Raw genomic sequence first — 20,027 nt, 5'->3', positions numbered from 1 at the left:
CTTATCCTAAGTTGCACAGCTAGGAAGTGAAGGAGCCGGGATTTGAACTGTGAGCGACAGTCTGAGTCTCTTAGCAGCAGCCCTAGGTGGTGGTTAAGAACGCGGATTCTAGAACCTGATGGTCTGGGTTCAAACTCCACCTCTAACATTTATTTGCTGGCTATGTTGACCTTGCACAAGCTGTCTGATCTCCTTGTGCCTCCATTTCCCAAGTATTAAACTGGAGAGAGCAGTGATAACATGTCAAAGTATTTTTGTGAAGACTGGCACTTAATAACCGTTAGTCATTATTTTCATTAAGTAACAAATTTCTGTAGGGTAGTGTGGAGCTGGGTGCTGAGGAGTTCCCTGACTCTTGTTCCTTCTCTGACCTGCATCTCACACTTGAACTTGGGCCTGAGGATCAGGGGTGGGACGGAGGAGTCAGGAATGGTGTGTGGGGAATATTTGATGTTGGGCAAATTACTTTGTCATTTAAAAGGCTGAATATCTAGTGTCTTGTGCTTTATGACCAGGAAATAGGTATGAAGGTCAAAACAGCCTCAGCATCCAAATGGCCATGTCCGGAAGGGCATGACGAAGCCTTAGGGCCCCCACCCTCCGTTTCTCCTCTTATAGTAACCACCTTGTCAGGGCATTTGGGGTCAGCTCCTCTTTATCTGTCCTTCTCGGGCTTCGAGATCTCTTCCTTTTGACACTGGGTCTGAAGCCAGCTAGGACTCAGGTATTAGGGTCCTCAGGGTTGTATATACAGGGGGCAAGGGCTGAGGGGGAAGGTGGTACAGTTTCTTTGGGGCCCTTTCTATGGATGCAGCTGTGATGGGGAGGAGGGTGGGGAGGATGCTGAGATGCGCCACCCAGGTCCGTGTCAGGAGTCAAGAAATCTCCCTCCACCTGCTGGGAGTGCCCTCTGCGGGTCAGTCCCTGGGGGCGTGAATTCCACTGCAGAGATCTGCCTGGTCCGAGACTGACTGATGGAGGGGTATGAAACCTGCTTTCCTGTCCCAAATCGGGACAGCTCTGGAAGATCATCTTCAGAATTCCCTGCAGGGTTGCCTGAACTTTCTGTTGGGACAATTTGCAGCTCAGGCTTCCCCTCTGACCAGTCGGACTGCTTTCCTCACTTCCCCTCCCCTCCCTTTCCCCAAAGCACTCCCCCATCCGCCTCTGCCACCTCTGTCTCAGAGTGGGCTTCCTGGGGTCACCCGGCCTGTGACAGTGGACAAGGCATGAGAAATTCCAAGCAAATCAAAAAAAGACAGCAGTCAGTCGAGTTGAGTCCACTTTTTAATGTTTTAACCATAATGCAAACAGGCATAAGTAGACTTTTGTTGAATTCCATCAAATTAGAAGATGAGAACTATACAGAAGAAGAGCATGCGGTGAACACAGCCTGGACAACCTCGCAGCGAGCGTGGGGCGGGCGTCAGTCCTCAGAGGGCGGTGCCGGAGCACACGGGACACTTGGCGGAGGTTAGCAGCATCGAGAGCTCAGAGGTAGGGGAAGTCCGCGTTTCTGACAGCGTGTGTGTGTGGTGAGAGGCGACACCCGCTCTGCCCACCAATTCCCCAACCCCGGCACGGAAACCCACGGGGACAGCAACGAGGAGCGACCGACCGCGCCTTCCGGAAAACCACTGCTGAGCCCGGAGAGGGTCTTACAATCACAGTGACAACACACAACAAGGAAACAGGGTGGAGGCAGGGCGAGGGGCACGGAGAGCAGTGGGCCCCCACGGGTCTTCATCAGAACCAAGGGCACAGCATCTTACAGACATGGAACTGTCATCCTTCTGTCTTGAGGGGGAGTTTGTGAAACCACGCTTTTTTATTCTCCCTCAAAAGCCTTCGGGTCTCAGTTGGGCAACAGATAACGGAAACAAAACCATGGGGCTGAGGAATGCTCTGCTTACTCCAGAAGGTCCGTGATGAGAAGGCCTGGGGCAGCCAGTAGAGATTCTGTTGCCCTCAGAGGACATCTGGCAATGTCCAAAGATATATTTCGTTGTCACAATTGGTGGGAGGCTGCTACTGGCATCTAGTGTGTGGAGGCCAGGGATGTTGCTCAATATCCTACAATGCACAAGACAGCCCCCACCACAAAGAATGATCCAGTCCCAAATGCCAATAGTGCTGAGACTGAGAGATCCCTGGACCAGAGTCTCCTAGAGCTTAGGAGCCAAGGCTGGGCACTTGGATGTCCTGGAGTCATTTTCTAGAAGACTATGGAAAGCAGCATCTTAAGGCATATTAGTTCCTGTCTGCCAGGACCACCCCATAAAGAATGGGCTCTGTCCTGGACCAGGCAGACATGCTCTGCTCATTTAGAACTGTTCAGATATTCCACGACAGACCCAATAGAGAACAGACCCCAAACAGACCTGCTTTCCAGGGTGAACGTTTGCCTAGGTCCTCACATCTGACACATGTCATTGTTGGGCAGAGGCAGGGGCTGGCAGTAGACCGAGGACAGGGTAGGCGTGAGAGAAAGAGGGGATGCTGGTGTCAGCTCCCACAGGCCAAGTCAGGTTGGTGGGGACCATTTGTGCTGAGTCCCTGGGGGCAGGGCCCCTCCCTCAGCCTCTCAAATCTGTTTTCCTCCATCCTGGCTCCTAGCCTTTAATTCTTGAGTCAAACAGCACATTTGGATGCAGGAGACTTTATGAGGGTTGGGAGAAGACAGGGAATATGGACAGGTCACGTAGGCAGCCCAGATGAATAGTTCTTGCTCTTTGTCACCTGCAGGCAGTCTCAAATTAACTTGCCGATTCAGACAGAAGGCTTTGAGGATAAGGTGGGCAGAGTGACATGCTGGAGATCGGGGGCAGTGGAGATGGAAATATACAAGTAAACATGGCTGGCTTAAAGTCTTAAGTCCATGGTTTCCCTAAGGGCATGAATTAAAAGGCGGTACTGGGGGCCGATGCTGCAGGGGTGAAGGGGCCCAGGCATCCAGCTTGCCCATCCTGGCAGGAACCATCTACCCTGTGATCTAGGTCAGAGAATCTCACTTGTTTTGGACTTAGGGCAAAATCTGACCTTCTTTTGGGAGCCCAACGCAGGTGGCTGCTGAGAGCGTGTTTGGCAAGAAAATCCTGTGTTCTCAGGCCAATGTCAATTGGCCTGGAGTCAGTTCTCTTTCTGTGCATCTAGGCATGGCTGGACCTTGGAAGGACTCACCCTGTTGACTCGGGGAGAAGCTGACTATCATGTCAGCACTGCAAACTCATCTTTCCCTTGAGCCTGTTTTTTCTCACAAGACCTGTTTCTCAGCTTAGAGGCAAGACTCTTGATTTTCTCGTTGGTTCTCATCCTCCACAACAGATGGGTCTCCAGGTCTTCTTGACTCAACCCCTAGAATCTCTTTATCACTACCTCTGCCTCTTCCCTCGTTCAAGCCTTGGTTACTGCAATAACCTACCCATAGTTCAGTAGGCCATCCATCCTCGCTCTGTGCTGCAGCCAGAACATTCTTTTCCAAGCATAACTCCAATCACCTTATTTTCCCCCTTTAAAGAACACTCTTAAGGACTCCCTGTTGCCTACCAAATAAAGTCAAAATTCCCTGATGTGTCCTCCACCTCTCCCCACCATCTGGTGCCTGCCCGTCTTCCCAGCGTCTCTCTCCCCACCCCCACCATCCACAGCTTTCCAAAGCTGGGCTACATCTGAAGCCAGCCCTGATTTACCCTACGTGCTCCCCGTCCATGCCTTTCCTCTCGCTCTTCCCACTTCCTGGCAATCTTCTCTCCCCAAACCCACTGGTGGAAGCCCACTCATTTCTCAAAACCCAGACATTTATGTCAATTCTAAGAATTGTGTCTCTACATACCAGATTCTAACCTTCTATAAGAGAGGAACCGTATTTTCCTCTGACTGTTCCACGGTGCCTTCTGCGTACTAGAGAAGCAGGAAATGTTATAAATTAAGTGAAAAAATAAAATGTCACTGGGCATCGTAGGGGCATTATCTCCTTTGTGGCTACGTAGACTCAGAATGGTGACTTGATTGCGGAAACAGGGGCATAATTAGCACATGGACCCAGGTCTGCTTCCCAAACTCCATTTTGGTGGGTCTGAAGCATTCCCCCCAAAGAAAGATACCTGGCTGTCTCACCTTGTAGAAATTAAGGGAAAACCTTTCTCCTCTCAGGGAGTCTAATTAACTAGTTCCGCTTCTTTCGCAACACAAGGTTCGAGAATTGGATTCATAGTGGCAACAGGAAAGCACTAGATTCCAGCTCTCCTGTTGTCTCATTCCTCCTGGCGAAACACACTTTTGCTAAATGGGGTTGGAACTCTGCAGGCCAATTCAAGGGGGAGAGGGAAATAAAACGCCTGTAACCTGGGTAATCTCCAAATGCCCAGTCAACCCTATTTTTGCTCATCTATTGTTAAACCAAATTTTGCACCTGTTTTTTGGCCATTGGGACTGAACTAAAAACCACCACGAGAGGGCAGCATTTACCCACTCTGCATCAGAGCTAAACGCGAAATCAGGACTCTGCTCTCTGCCTCTTGATGGGCTCAGTGGAGCCGGCTTTCGGTATCAGGAATTCTGGCAAATGAGAGAAACACATGCGACCAGTCTGCTGTCTTCTAGACGGGAGTTATGAAGCAGCTTGTGTTGGGGGTTGAAAGGTGTTTACTTAGATAAAAATCTTTCCTGGAAAGAAAGATGAATCCTGGTTATATGATCATTTCTTTGGCCTCCCTGATAAAACGAGACGATGTTTCCATCTGTCTGCCTGCTACTAGAAGGGCAGGGATATACGAAGAAGGGGCCTGGCACACAGTAAGGGCTCACAGGTATTTATTTGGCGATGGAAAAGCATTCATGTGTACAGCTTGATTTGGAGGGGGAAGCACTGATCAATTCCTCTTTGACGGAGGTTGGACACAGCAGTTCAGTCCCTGGGGAGTTAGTGACATCTTAGGAGGCATCTCCAAAAGGCTCAAAGAGTTGGAGAGAAAGCCCCTGGAGGAAGGTTACTAGGAGCCGGAATTGTGTTTGCAGGAAAGAGAGGGTTTACAAGGGGCTTCCCTCCAGGTTAGAGTGGGGTGGTGGAGCACGCCCAGGGTTTGGTCTCTAAGCCATGGGAGCCCGAGCAGGAGGAAACAGGATTAGAGGAAGGCAGGGAGGTCACAACTGGCGTGAAGACGAAGTCCCCGTGCCAGGGATGAGACAGCAGTGGGGGCCGCCAGGGAGGGTGGGGAACGGCGAGATACGGTTTGCCCTTTGACTTGAAGAAGTTGTCCCCTCCTGGGGACACCTCTTTGGCACCCCCATTCTAAGGCCCTTCCAAAGAGGGCCAGGGCACCTTCTCTTTGGCAGACCCCCAAAAACTGAGCATCAAGAAAGAAACGCCCATAGTGCAGTATATAAAGGAAATGCTGTCTTTCTACATAATACAACAAAACAGAGAATAGAACCGCCCGAATGCTTCCCTTCCAACCCCGGGGCCCAGGGCAGACCCCTCGAGGCAGTCCCTGGGGGTCATGGAATTTCTCGGCTCTTTCTGGGCACAGTCTGCCACTAAGTGCAGAAAGGCACCCTCCCACCTCATTTACTCCAAGAGGGTAAACTCAGCAGGTTGCCTGCCAGGCCCTGATTCCTGCTAAAGACTCTGCTGCCCATTTGTGATCTGAGTCAAGGATAATTTATTTGTCAAAATTACCTTATCACGTTAAACATTGGGAGGACCACTTTCAGAAGGCCAAAAGCATGAGGGCCGGGTTCTTCCCGTCCTGGGGTGTGTCCTGTAGAAGTAGCCGTGCAGTGCCTCATTACGGCTTCCCCGCCCTGCCTGATCTGCTTTAACTGGCTTCCATTATTCTATCCTCAAGGGTGAAACAGGAAGCCCCATATGGAGGAATAAAAACATAGCAATGATTCTGCCTTGGTACTGTTTCCAGGCTCCACAACTTTCAAGTTTGCTCCATTCACACTTTTTAGCTTCATAGCATCGAGACTGGGGGAAACTGGGGACAAGTGACCGGTCCAGAGTCACCCGGTGGTGAAGATGGGGAGATTCTTATTTCCAGCACACTCGCTTGGACATCACTTCCGGTCTCATGAGTGGGATAGCCGGGGGAGGGTGTAGTCAGGTGGTCCTGGCCCGGGTGGGTGGGGCTGGGGAGGGGGTTTGTCCGGTCCATTAGATGGGTTGACTTCCCACCAAGGGCTCTGCGAACAGGTGCCAGAATCCAAATGCACCTCATTCTGTGATTCCCCCTTTGGTTGGAGATTTCTCCGTTAATCATCACACCCCCCTCTCCATGCCCCAGCCCTTTATAACTGGGACAATGAGGGTGCTTCCCAGTGTGTCAGGGACACTAGCACGGACCCTTAATTATGCACATGTGATGGCTGGGGCACGTTTCTTGGCACCGAGGGTCTGCAGGCCACACCCTCACACAGGCAGGAGGACAGACGGAGACCTGGGCCCGTCACACGCACACACACATGACCAAAATGTCACCATAAAAAAGGATACGGGGGGACTTCAGCGGCCGAGGGACTGGCTCACAAAACTCTTCTGTCCGGTCCCTGCAGCCTGTCCAGGGGGCCCCAGGAAACAAGCCCTGACACAAGCGATGGCCGTGTGACAGTGGTTTCATGCACCGGTGAGTTGCCCGTGTCAGGACGAGAGAGGGGGAAAGGGCGTGTAAGAGCCACTGCGGATTATAAAGGCCTTGCACTGCAGCGGGGAAACGCAAGGAGAAAGGCCGCAGGCCCAGAAGAGGAGAAAGGACACGGGACAGGACGAGAGGCAGAGCAGGGCCACACGGCCCGGAGGAAAGGTTCAGCGGCGTCCACGCAGGCAAAACCCGCAGCCGCCCCGCCCAGTGCATGGGCCGGCCCCTGCCATCCTCTGGGCGAGAGGATCCAGTTAGGAGCTGAAAACCCTGTGGGGGGAGAAGGGGGAGGAGTCAGCGCCCCAGGGGTGAGAGAGATGGGGCGTCCTTAGAGACCCAGAGAAAACCACTAGGCTCTGGGCGCAGGGCTTTGTCTCTTTCATTTCCTCTGTAGCCCCAGTGTCTGGGACAGGACCCGGCACCTAGTTGGGGCTCATCTTGAATGAATGAATGAATGAATACACAAAGAATGAATGCTTGAATGAGAGAATGAATGCTTGCACAAATGAATGACTGCTTGAATGAATAAATGAATGAATGCTTGAACAAATGATGAATGAATGCTTGAACGAATGAACAAAGGAATGAATGCTTGAATAAAGGAATGAATGCTTGAATGAATGAATGCTTGCTCACCAACACACCTGGCCAGGAAGAGGGACATTTAAAGAGACTTTGTGACACCAAAGGAATTGTGACCGTAAAGGCCAAAAACATGAGCCTACTGGACACAAAAGTATAGTTTTGAGACTGTGGTGTTGTCATAAGGGGAAAAAAATGAGGATGCTTAAGAAATGGCGAGTGTGCCTTGTGCTGCTGAGAACGGGACAGCTGAATTCCTACTAATTTAATGTAAAGGGCACACGGTGGTGGTTCTGTGGCAGGAAACGTGGCAGTGAGATGACAAGCAAGGTTGATGTGTCATGGCGTTATAGTAAGGTTTAAATACTCCCGCGGTGCCTCAGACTGTCTCTAGCAATTTCTAGACAACAAGTGAAATTGTCCAAATAATACCACTTGGAATCTGCATCAGTGAGAAAGCTCCCAGCAATTTGGGGGGTTAGGGAGGTGATATAAATGCTAGGAATACAACTTCTCAGAGGCGAGAGTCATCATTCCTCTAGGGGTGACCCCAGGTGGAAGCTGGCATCCAAAGCTGGGGTTCGCACACTTGATGGGGCCTCAGAATCCCCTGGAGGGCTCGTTAACACACACCCACTGCTGCACCCTAACCCCAGAGTTTCAGATTCAGCGGGTCCGGGCCAGCCTGGGAATCTGCATTTCTAACAGGTGGTGCTGATGCTGCTGCTCTGGGGAGCCCACTGTGGGAAGCCATGGCAAATGAAGTCAGACGTCCCCGCCCATCAGGCCCCGGAGGAGAGGGCTCTGCCCACCCTGCACCCCTGGGATGGAGCCAGCTTACTCATCCGTGTCTCTTTTGCTCTCCTCAATGAAGGCAATGGATTCAGATCTAAGGCGGTTGGTCACTTCGTACGTTCGCAGGGTGACCCCGAAAATATCCTCATGGTACCGGTTGTCATCCTAGGGGACAGAAAATGCCAGGAAACAGCCTTCAAATGCCAGCCAAAGGCACGGAGAGAGGCAGACACACTGAAACTCTGGAATGGAATATCTGTAGAAAAGATGGTTCCTCAAGACACGAGGCGTAACCCCGTGCATCCTGGAGTAGCTTATGTCTCCAAGACTCTGTTTCAGCGAGACCCTCTGCCCTCCAGGGCCTGGGGCCGCTCTAGCCCAGTTGGCAAAGAACACTTATGCTCCCCTCCAGAAACGGTGCTGCTACTTTGTCAATTCCGAGGACAGAAGAGGTGAGGAGGTCAAACGTAGACCTCGCCATTCTCCCCTTCCCTCCATCCTCCTTGTTCCTACAAGTTCCCATCTGGGCACAGCTGGGTTTTGCATGAAGCATCATAGCCCATGGAGACCAGCAGAGATGGGAGAAAAGAAACAGTGCCTGCTTTGCACTCAGGGAACACCCCCAAAGCTGCCCCCAGTGGAGACTTCTGGGCCACACATGAGTTTATCACAAGATGAGCATCTTGGCTGAGAAACAACCAACCAAAAAGAAGAAGCTCCTCTGGGGACGCAAGAAACAGCACAAGTGATGATGAACTTGCGGTGTCTAAGACTTCCGGGAGCTGTGACGGCTCCTCCGGCAGAACTGAGGGGCAGGGATCAAGAGCACCCTCAGAGGCGGGTCTTCGAGGATGAGGCGGGGGAATGCACCTCTCTGCTGAGGAGGGGCACTGGTTGGGGCACACGCGATTGGCAAGCATGGCAAAGCACATCGATGCACGGAGTTAAGTTCCGGCATCCTTTGGTCCTGAAGGTTTTGAAGAAAGTTGCCCATTGGTAGAATAGGTTCATTTTTAGTTGAGGTGGATTTTCAACCTTATTCTGCAGAGTTCCGCGGAATCTGTGAGTGTCTCCTGAGGCTCATACCAAAGAGACTGAGTGATGGGGGCTCTGCGGCTCTCCTTGGATCTCTGACATTTCTACCAGGAAGTTTGTTTCTTTTTTTTTTTAACCCACTGGGGTTTAGCACCAGGTTTAGAGCAAGACTTCTCCTGCAAAAATGTGTGATTCCTGCTCTTTTAGGGAAGCAGGGGGAAAGATGGGATCACCCCTGGAGCTTTGTGGAGGCCTGGACTCAGTTTTTTTCTCTTTGCTTGCTGAGCTGCTGCTAGCCTTTGTGCAAATCAGGAAATGGCATCCCTCCTTCTGGGGTGGGCACAGCCCCACACCCAGGTGCACAGCTTGGAGAGCCAAGCATGGTGTGGCTTTCAGTCCTAACTGGCCCCCCTTGGACAGAACTTTTTGTGCAGTGCTCAACCTGCACAACTGCACAGGGCAGTGCTACTGCTTGGTTCTGGGGGCAGGAAAAGTTAGGGTAGCATGGCTTCTGTCTAGCTACCCAGTGGCCCACCCACTTATTATCTGCACACACCACAGCCCCCAACCATATTTAATACATGCACCTGCACGGCTAGCTAGCCATCCTTCCTTCTCTCTCAACTATGGTTTGGACTACCTGTATCCTCTACCCTCAGTCATAAATGGAAAAATGGGAGCAGAGATACCATCACGGCTCCCCTAAAGGTGGGATGAGAAAGAGGTGGTGGGGTGAGAAAGAGGAGACAGGGAACCGGATGCTGGCAAAGGGACCCAAGAAGCCAGCCCGTCGCTCACCCTCAGCCTGCTGATGAACACGCCGGCGTCCTCCACCGACAGCTTCCCCTGCTGGGTCATGATGCGCTGGATGGCTTTGAGGACATCGGCGGCCATGGTGACGTCTCCACAGACGTAAATGTGGCCTCCTTGCTCCTTCAGGGCTCGGTACACGGCCTCCGCCAGCTGCTCCTGCAGGATGTCCTGCACGTACTTCTGCGGGGAGCAGGGGGACCCGTGAGAAGGAGCCGGGCCGCGAGATGCTCTCGCATAGCTCACTTCCCCCCAGGGAGGAGACTCTGCACAGGGGCTTGTGGGCAGGTGGTGTATTCTGTGAGGGGATCCCAGGGGGCTGGGAAGAGTGAAATAGGGGAGGGGGAGCAGGGACTGCCAACCGAGGGTGTGTGAATGAGCTGCTCCCCACTCTGGAGCTCAGCTGTGCTGAGGACCCTCCAGGGAGCCATGTAGAACACACCCAGAACCACCCCCTGGAGGGGCACAAGAGGGGGGCGTTATCTACCTGCTCCTCTCTCCAATGGCCAGTGGTCGGTCACCCATGGGGTGTTAACAGCCGTGCACGTCTAGGTGCGGGGCTGGTTACTGCGGGCCTCCTACACTGGGGCGCCAGAGAAGCCCAGGGCGGACAGCGAGGGCCGGCGAGGGGAGGGGCTGTGAGGCTGCCTGGGCAAAGCCAGCTGCCACAGCAACAGCTACAGTAAAAGGTGGGCTAAGAGAACGGGGCGGCACAGGGGTGTCCAACACAGCCTCCAGGGAATTGTCCTGTTTGCTCAGGATGTCTCTACCTTGGCCAGGAAGCTGCCCCCAGGCGAGGCTGACGTTCAGCCGGTACGTCCCGGCCTGGCTGTCCCGTTGTTAAAACATTGAGGTTCTTCTGCACCAGCTGTCACGTAGCCACTGCCCAGACGCCCTGAATGTCCCCCACCTCCAGCTGTCCTGGCCCCTTTCCTGGGAACCCCCCGAACCCCCTCCAAGATCCAGTAGGAGTGTGCTCTAGTCCTGTGTCTGTTCTGATTGGTAGTGCCTCTTATGGGCTGTTAAATATATTTTTTAATTCATATTTTTAAACATTTTTATTGTGATAAAATATACACCACATAAAATGTACCATCTAACCATTTTAAAATGTATAATTCAGTGGCATTAGGTACACTTACAATGTTTTGCAGCCATCACCACTATCTAGTTTTGGAACTTTTGTTTTGTTGAGGAAGATTCACCCTAAGCTAACATCTGTGCCAATCTTCCTCTATTTTGTATGTGGGACGCCACCACAGCATGGCTGCCGACGAGTGGTGTAGGTCCACACCCGGGAACCAAAGCCGGGCTGCCAAAGCAGAGCATGCTGAAGTTAACCACTGGGCCACAGGGCCGGCCCCCTGGTTCCAGAACTTTTTCATCACCCCAAACAGAAACCTGTGCCCATCGGGAGTCACTCCCCATTCCCCCCTCCCCCAAGCTGCTGGCACCCACTAATCTGTCTTCTGTCTCTATGGGTTGGGCTGTTCTGGATATATCATGTAAGTGGCAGCATATAATATGGACTGTTAAATATTTTAAATAGATATTTTCACCCTCCATACTTCCCAAAGTACAGAGCAATTTCACGGAAGAGAATTCAGAAAGGGTGAGGGGCTTTCTGGGAGTGGGATGTGCATGTGTCTACGAGCACATGTGTGTTGGGCTGGTGGGAGACCGTGAACGGGCTGGGGGTTACCTTTGGTTTGTCTGGCTCCCGGGAGTAGGCCGTGTACAGTTCTCTGAAGACCCCCGTCTTCTTGGCCTGGAGGGCCTCCTCCCTGTAGATGTGGTCTATCTTGGACTGCCGGCACCCAAAGACCAGGACCATGGGGCAGGGACTCATTCCTGGGGACCAGGAAGATCTCGTGTCACCGACAGCTCTGCCGCCTGATTGCGGGGGTGGCTGGTGGTGCCAGGGGTGGGGTGCTGGCACCTTAGCGTGTACCACGCAGATATAGGCACATGGACCCAGGTGTACCCACTCACACACATGTACACACACATGCACACACTGAGGGAAGCAGGTAAAGTATGTTCAGACTCCGGCAGACCCCTCTTCTCTGGGTCTCAACCTTTCCCTTCCGCCCCCCACTACTTAAGCAGCCCCCACCACTGGGTGGCGCTAACACCCCAGGCTCTGGAGCCTGATGTCCTGGGTTTGAATCCCAGCTCTGTGTGAGGACGAGCCACTTACTTAACTTTCTGTGACTCTGTTTCCCCATGTACAAAATGGAAATAATGAGAGCATCTACCTCATAGGGTTATTGTGAGAAATAAATGCAAAACATTACAACCGTGCCTGGTACACAGTGAATACTCTATAAACGTAGCTAGTCCCCCAGAAGGATAGGTCCGTAGGAGCAGGTTTTTAAAGTCGTTTCTCTGTCTCGTTCATTGCTCTGCCTCCAGTGTCTGCAATTGTGTGTGGCACTTATCTGATGCTCAATAAATCCCTGTGTGATGCATGGTGCAGCTGTGGGTTTCTTTCTCTCTCTCCTCCCAAAGCTGATCCTTTGTGTCTCTCACACAGCAAAGCCTGCTCTTGAATAACAGCCTTTGGGACAATTGCATCACTGCAGCCATTTGATAAGGCGTAACACTTGCCCCTTCTGGGGCTGCTTGGATTTTAAGATGGGGCTCTATCTTAACAGTCAAAGAAATGTCTTCCGGGGATGGAATTTCAGGCCCCGGGATAAGCTGTGTGGAAGATGCGTTTGGACAGGTCCTTCGAATTACACCACGAACTTCGCCTATGGGCCATGTCAGGACATGTTCCCCTGCCCCTCTGCAGGCAGGGATGCGATGGAGAGAGAGCTCCATCACGCCCCCTCCAGGCTGCTGAGACACAGGGGGCCTCCCCAGGTCCAGGGGGTGGAAATCACGTGGCTGCTGGACCATGACCCACCTTTGTGCTGGATGTCAAATTGCCGCTGCTGCCAGAAGCTTCGGAAGGGGGCAATGCCGGTGCCTGGGCCCACCAGGATGCAGGGCACTAGGGGATTTCGGGGCAGGTGGAAGCTAGGCGCTCTGGATGAGGAAGGGAGAGTTAGAAGGCTCGCTGAGGCAAATCCGATCAAGAACAGTTGGGTCTTAGGTAGACCCGGTGGCCATCTTGGGTGGAAATACAGAAGAACTTGCAAGTGCCCCTTATCAGGGTGGAAGGGCCCACAGATTTGGGGAATTCCAAAAACAGGAGGTACTCAGGGTCTGGCTATCACTCCACGTCCCAATTCTCCCCATTGCTGAGCTAAGCCACAAAGGGCAGTGGAGTGACTTAACTCAGGGTTTCCCTGCCTTGGCACTATTGACATTTGGGGGTGCGAACTTCTCTGTTGTGGGGGTGCTTTGTGCATAGTAGGACACCGAGCAGCACCCCTGGCCTCTACCTACAGCACCCTCCAGCTGTGAAAACCAAAACTGTCTCCAGACATTGCCAAATGCCCCTGGGGGCAACATCAGCCCTGGTTGAGAACCACTGATGTAAACACTCACGAGATCTCCTAAAATCAGGGAGTCGCAGACCTCAGTGTGCAAAAGAATCACCCAGGGGTGTCAAAAGGGGTGCAGATTCCTGGGCAATGCAGTTCGTCTGGGCTCAGGACTCTGTATTTTTGAAGGACCCAGGGGATTCTGATGCTGATGGTCTGTGGACCATACCATGAACATTCTACCCTCAGTGGTTGAGAAGGATGGTGGCCACTGTTCAGGCAGAGAAGTTATCGGTTGACAAAGCAGGTACCTCCAGTGGGCCTAAGCTCAGGCATAGCCTTTGTTTCTTTATTTTTATTTTTTTAAAGTTATATTTTATATTTGATTGATTGCGATAAGAACACAACATGAAATCTACCCTTTTAATAAATTTTTAAGTGCACAATACAGTGTCATTAACCATAGGCAGGAATATCCTTTAACAGTAAGTTTGGGAGGAAAAGCTTTGATTGATGGGGGGGGTGTTGGATCTGCCCCATCTCTAAGAAACTGGGGAGAAATAGTGTGTCCAGTAGAATTTGGACAGAATTTCCACAGTCTGCCAATTCCACGCAGGCTGAGACTGCATTTTCCCAGTTCTCTATGGTAGCCCCAGCTTAGCCCAACACATGCCCTTGATAAATATTTCTCGCATTGACCTGACTTTGACCAGAGGACTTGCTTAGCTCTTAGCTTCTGCCATATTGCTCTGTTCCATGATCCTGTTTCCTTCACAATTGAAGTGATGTAGTAATGTTGATCTCGACTCGGTCTGACTCAGCCATCTCTCCAGAACCCTTCAGGCTGGCCCACCCACCCCAACTCAGGACATCAGTATGGAGGTTTGGGATGGCCGCTCATTTCTCTCCATTTGCAACTCACCCTCTCACGAAACAGGGGACCACTTCGTCAGCCTGTATCCGGTTGAGCCAGGAGGAGCACACGCCGTGGTGAATTGGTCCTTCTCCATCTAGCGGAATAACCAATGTGGTGTCACTCACCTACCGTCCCAAGCTTCCCCATCACTGGCCTCCCGGCTCCCTCCAGCGCAGAAGGCTCACAGCCCCATTGCCAAGGTTCTGCCTCAGAGTTCCTTGTCTGGATCCCTTACTCTGAAGTGGAAGAGGAAATGGCATAGCTGGGGTGAGCTTGTGGCTGTGACACTACCCAGGATTCTGTTGGATGGGGTGGAGTCGGATTCAAATCCTGCCCGCTGAGAGGGCGTGGTCAATGTGCTCTCAGGGGCCTGCTGGGATCCTGGTCTCAGCGTTCTCTCAGGCACCCTGCATTTTAATTGCTTCATCAAAGAGGGAAAATAAAAATATGGGAGCAGAGTCTGGTTATCTGACTGACCTACAACCAGCTGGACATCATGCAGCAGAGAGCTCCCCCTCGGAGGGAATGGGTGGTGGGCGCTTGTCCTAGCTGCTGCCTTGGGGGGACGAGGGGATGAAGGGAGTAAAAGGGGGTTCAGGCTTTGGGAGTAGAGGATGCTCCCACATACACATCTCCCTTTCTTCCTGGTTCTGCACGGGGTTGGCTTTGCCTAAGGGGGCATTTTGCCCCCTCTGCTTCGTCCCTCAGTCTCTTGGTCTTGGGGGCAGGTCTCTGCCAAGGATTTGGGATCTGGCAGTAGTTTGGCAGACCTGTGGAGGCCCCTGGGGGAAAAAAGCAGACGTGGAGGCTCCTGGAGCCTCTGCCCACCTCCGGTGCGGTAGGAGACAATGGCCACGGTGAGGTGCACCTCATCGGGGTACATGTCCGGGGAGGAGCTGATGGAGTAGTAACGAGGCTGCAGGAGGGACAGCTGTGTCAGAAGCAGGGTGGCGGGCATCTGGATGGACGGGAACTCCTCCAGCACCTCCACGATGGTGGGGTTCTTGCCCCATTTCCATTCCTCGTACTCCTGCAAACCCTGTGCCAAGGAGAGGGAGAGAGGAGAGCTGGCACCAGCTCCTGGTACACACTTCCAGCGAGCACTTCAGGAGGTCCGGTGAAGACGGCAAATGAAAATAAGAACAGTTAACACACAGTAATTATTCTGTGCCAGGGTTTAATTCTCACAAGGACCTTATGAAATAAGTATGATTGTTATCCCTATTTTATAGATGAGGAAACTGAGGGATCTAGGGGTCCCACGGCTATGAGGTGGTGATACTGGGTTTTGAATCTAGGTCAAGGGGCGGCCAACTTGAGCCCGCAAATCTGGCTCACCACCTGCTTTGTATGGCTTGCAAGCTAAGAGTTGTTTTTACATGTTTAAATGGTTTGGGGGGGAATCAAAAGAAGAATACTATTTCATGACACAAGAATATGATGTGAAATTCACACGTCTGTGTCCGTAAATAACGTTTGACTGGAAGCTAGTCACGCCCACTCATTTAAATATGCTGTTGTGCTACAATGGCAGAGTTCAATGGTTGAGACAGAGACCAAGTGGACCACGAGCCTAAAATATTTACTACTGGCCCTTTGTGGAGAAAGTGCTGACCCCTGCCCTAGGCAGTCTGGCTCCAGAATCTATGCTCCTGACTGTTACACTTCCCGCCGTATGTGAGGGTCAAGAGAGACGCACTGTGGAGGGAATCATGAATTGCAGGTATAGAATGCAGACTTGTGGTTTGTGGTTTGCACGGCTGGAGATGCATCCTAGGGGAGCAAGGTTCATGTTCAAGATGGTAAATGACAGCCCTGAGGACCACATTCAGGGGCGTGTTTACAGCAAAGCCCAGCTGTTACCGGGGAACAGAGGAACCCTCTGGGGCTCTGGAGTTATTTCCCTACATCTCAGAAGCTGCCCTGGGCAGTCCCTTATTGCTTATAGGAGGCTCAGATTCTGAGGAGGGGTAAAGCCTATTTTAAGTGCATTGTATAACAAAGCTTTTTCCCATGTTCCTGAAGACCATCCTTGCTTTATTGATAGGTTGTGGCATCCTTGAGAACGCGCCTCCCAGCCCTCCAGCCTCATTGACCTCCACCTGCAGGGGCGCAATTGAAAAGAGCCCCAGCAGCTGCTCTCTGAAGCTGACATCCACCTGAAACTGACACTGATCACCTGTGTTGGTCCTTCTCAGACGCATCTGCAGTCCCGGCCGCTTCCATTCAAACCCCCTTCCCTCTCCTTCACTTGGGGGGTCAGACTTGTTTGAGGTCTGATGGTTCTCCCAGCCTTATCTGACTCCCATCTTCTCTCACACAAGTGTTTCCCCCAATAAAAATCCTCACTCGTTTAATCCCATCTTGGAGTTGCACTTTTCGGAAGACTAATACATACAGTTATATCAAATTCTCCTTTAAATAATCCCATGCAAGCAGTGCGATCTCTGGTCCCTCTTCATATTAGCGTCCCCATCATTAATTTAAAATTTTGAATCAAAGTTATACATGTACATACTTTAAAAGTTAAATAATTCTGCAAAGCTTATGATGAAAAATAATGCTCTCTTGTTCCATCTCTCCAATCTGTTTCCAACTCCCCAGAGGTAACCACTCTTTGAGTGTTTCTTCTGGTGTTTATTTTCATATTTCTAAAGAATATGCACTCCCTGAATTAGCCTCTTCTTCACTGCCCATCATTCAGTCCCCTCTCTTGCACAGCAGAAGAAAGTGAATCTATCTTTCGCTAGTGGCTTGCTTACTGGGGAGGGGCCCCCTGGGAGAAGCCTGGGTGGTCTTCCCAGGTAGGATTCTGACTGAGCAAGGCTTTGTAGCAGCTTGGGGCAGGCGAGTCCTCGGTCTCTAAGCAAGGGTGGTGGAAGCTGTTTTTTTGGTTCACCTTACCATCAGAGGCCTCTGAAGGAAGTAAATTGTATTAAAAATTTAAAAGTTACTACCTTAGAGACAGGCACCTCCACGCCCTAAGGATTCCTGGTATAGGAGGGAACGTTTATCGATCCTGACTGACTCTATTCATGAAAGACCCACCCTAAACTGTTCGGGGAAGAATTGAGAACAAGAGAGTGCTCCAGAGGGATAAGTTTGGGAGGGTCGGGGTGGAGGGGGTCCAGATGGGGACGCGTGTGTGTAACCTGATAATCGCTTCGCGCCATAGCAATTCGCGCCATAAAATGTAACTGTTTAAATGTTTTAAATTAGCCAATCATGTAAGACCGCGCCAACCTTTCCCGCTTTATGCTTCCGAATCCTATAAAAGAGCTTGCCCTTTAAGGTTCGGGGTCGACTCCTCTGTCTCCTGCGAGAGATACATGTCGGCCCGGAGCTCCGCTTAATAAACCTCTTACCTCTTGCGTTTGCATCAAGCTCGGTCTTCTGTGTCTGTGGGTCCGCGCCTTCCCGAGGCTGGAGTTGGGGTTCCCTTTTTGGGATCCTACATTTGGGGGCTCGTCCGGGATCTGTGCGGTCACCCCAGACTCCGAAGACCCCTTGGAGGTAAGCCTGAGTGACTGGGTGTGTGAGTGTGTGCGGTGCCGCGAAGCATTGTTTTGATTCGGTATCTGGGCAGCCGCCGCTTCGGCCGTAAAGACCGAGCGGCTGCAGTGGCAGACGTGCTGGGAGCTGCAGGCTGCAACCCTGGGGGACGCCCCAAGGGACAAGGGGAGTCAGGAATGTTTTGGTGTGTCTTTGATGTTCGTTGTTCTGTTTTTGTTCGTCACGTGGACCTCATTTGACGGGATGGGATCCTACAGCTGGAAGACCTGCCTTCTCCCTGGACTACTGCAGATGATGAGATACGGGAACGCCTGACAAAAGCCAGCAAAAAGGTAAGATTTCTTACCACGTCAGCCTCCCGGAATCTCTATCTGCGGAGTCCAGCGGAAGGAAATGGTGAGAATTTTTTCTCTTTCTAAATTTAGATTGGCAGGAGAGAATATTTGGGAAACTAGTTTCTTGGGCTTTTAGTGACTCTTGGTTTAAATTTGGTAGAGTACTCTTGGTTTTTGATCTTGATCCCTTTTCCTCCCAAAGGTAGTCTCTGTTTTTCTCTTTTGTCTGTGTCTTTTGTCATAAAAAAAGAAAATACCATAGGGTAGGACGCAGGCATAGGCCCTATTAGCCTGCTGTCCGGGCTGGCCCCACAGACTGGTGAGTTTGCGGGTCTCACCAGACTGGCGTCTACAAACTTTGCTGTGTGTTATTATACACATGAAGTGAAGGTCATTGCCGAGGGCATCTTGGAAGCCAAAAAGGCCGCAAATTTAAGTGGGCGCGGGTCGAGCAGTTAAGAGCCATTAGGGCGCTCGCCACTTTCAGAAGACTCCCGTGACAGGATAAGTTGGGTCACGGAACGGGGTAGATGACACAGGTCCCCCGCCAACTGCAAGAAAATGTCCGTGCAACAACGAGGTACTCTGTAAAAGCACACAGTCCCCAACCCTGCGGCACCTCCCCCGCTAGGTATTATTCTGGCTCCAAGAGACCTAAGGCGTGGCATGGCTAAAGCTGTCATTGTGCACATAAGAAAAAAAAAAAAAAACCAGATGAGGTTTTTCCTTCTGTCTTGTTCTGTGTCCTGAGAAAACTTGGCTTTGTGACCAGTGAGAATATTCTCCTTGGTCTCCACCATACGGAAGGTGCATTTACCGGGGTGCACCTTGGTGGCCAGTCGAGTACACTGGGGTTCCGAACTGTCTCTGTCCGGCTGGGCCAAGCTCTCAGGGGAGTCTGAATATCTTTGGGAGTGAATTCTGTGGATCATGGGGGCTACATCATCTGCGCCCTCACCAGGGACGCCTCTTGCGTCCATGGGAAAGATTTATTCTAAGCGTGAAAAGTTACCTCCGGGTCTTTCCTTAAAAAGGCTTATTGGTTCGAGTCACTATTAGAATAAATATACAAGTGAAGATCCTACTCGTCAATGGCCAGACGACGGATCCTTTGAATTGGAAAAACTTCTAAATTGGGGAAAAAAAAAATGTTTTGAGAGCTCTCACATAATTGCTTAATTGGTACCTAAGAATTAAGGCTAGAAAAAGGAAGGGAAAGATTTGACTAGTCTTAAGACCTTGACTCAGGTTACAATTGAATTGAGAACATGTAAAAGTATAAGTGTTGATAAGATTATAAAGTTGGAATGTTTGAGCTGAATTTGTATAGAGAGGTTGCATCAGCCTTGCCTGAGTATGTTTTAAAGTATCTGACTGGGAATGCTCCCCTGGTCCAAGATTATAAGACCAAGACCTATTGATAAAAATCTTAGTGATAACTATGTTTAAAGGTATAAGAAGTGATAAAAACTGCATGAAATTTTATAGGAAAAAACTGATGTTATTTCTATTACAGAACTGGTTAACAAAAATAGTAATTTAAATGATGGCTAATTTTATCTGAAGTCTTATGAAGTCTTGTAGGCAATCTAAATAATTATTGGGAATAAGTAAATAGTTATGAAAAAGATGAACGTTGGATGAACTTTACACAATAATTATGTGTTATGGTGGTTACAGCTTCCAAACTCTTTCTGGTAACTTAAAACTTTAGAGTTTTGCTAAATTTTATGATGGAAATTCTCTGAGTATCATCATTTCCAAATAAGATAAGATATTAGACATTGATTGCTAAATGTACATTTGTCTACTTTTGGCTTTTCATTACAGGAAAACTAAAAGGTGTTTTAGGTCTATTGGTAAACATGTGTTTTATTAAAAGATTGTACTATATGTGATTGAAGCTACTAAAAAATTAAGAAAAATATGTCTGTGTACAAGAAAAGTAAGATATATAAAGAAAGAACAA

At 50.6% G+C, this 20,027-nt stretch overlaps 1 protein-coding gene across 1 annotated transcript in view; it reads right to left on the bottom strand.

Annotated features, from left to right (window-relative positions):
* Positions 1-3,648: 3,648 nt before the first annotated feature.
* Positions 3,649-20,027, bottom strand: part of NOS1 (nitric oxide synthase 1) — a 111,934-nt gene continuing 95,555 nt past the window's right edge. Inside the window, exons 23-29 of the mRNA XM_014787077.2 lie at positions 15,039-15,249; positions 14,217-14,304; positions 12,772-12,893; positions 11,563-11,711; positions 9,849-10,043; positions 8,062-8,180; positions 3,649-6,908 (exon numbers count right to left, since the gene is read on the bottom strand). Of these exons, the coding sequence (XP_014642563.1) occupies positions 6,893-6,908; positions 8,062-8,180; positions 9,849-10,043; positions 11,563-11,711; positions 12,772-12,893; positions 14,217-14,304; positions 15,039-15,249 (900 nt within the window). The 3' untranslated portion in view covers positions 3,649-6,892. The remainder of the gene's footprint in view (positions 6,909-8,061; positions 8,181-9,848; positions 10,044-11,562; positions 11,712-12,771; positions 12,894-14,216; positions 14,305-15,038; positions 15,250-20,027) is intronic.

Source organism: Ceratotherium simum, chromosome 35 (assembly GCF_057802395.1).
Source record: "Ceratotherium simum simum isolate JZ-2026a chromosome 35, ASM5780239v1, whole genome shotgun sequence".
NCBI lineage: Eukaryota > Metazoa > Chordata > Mammalia > Perissodactyla > Rhinocerotidae > Ceratotherium > Ceratotherium simum.
This window is presented reverse-complemented; position numbering and strand designations above follow the sequence as displayed.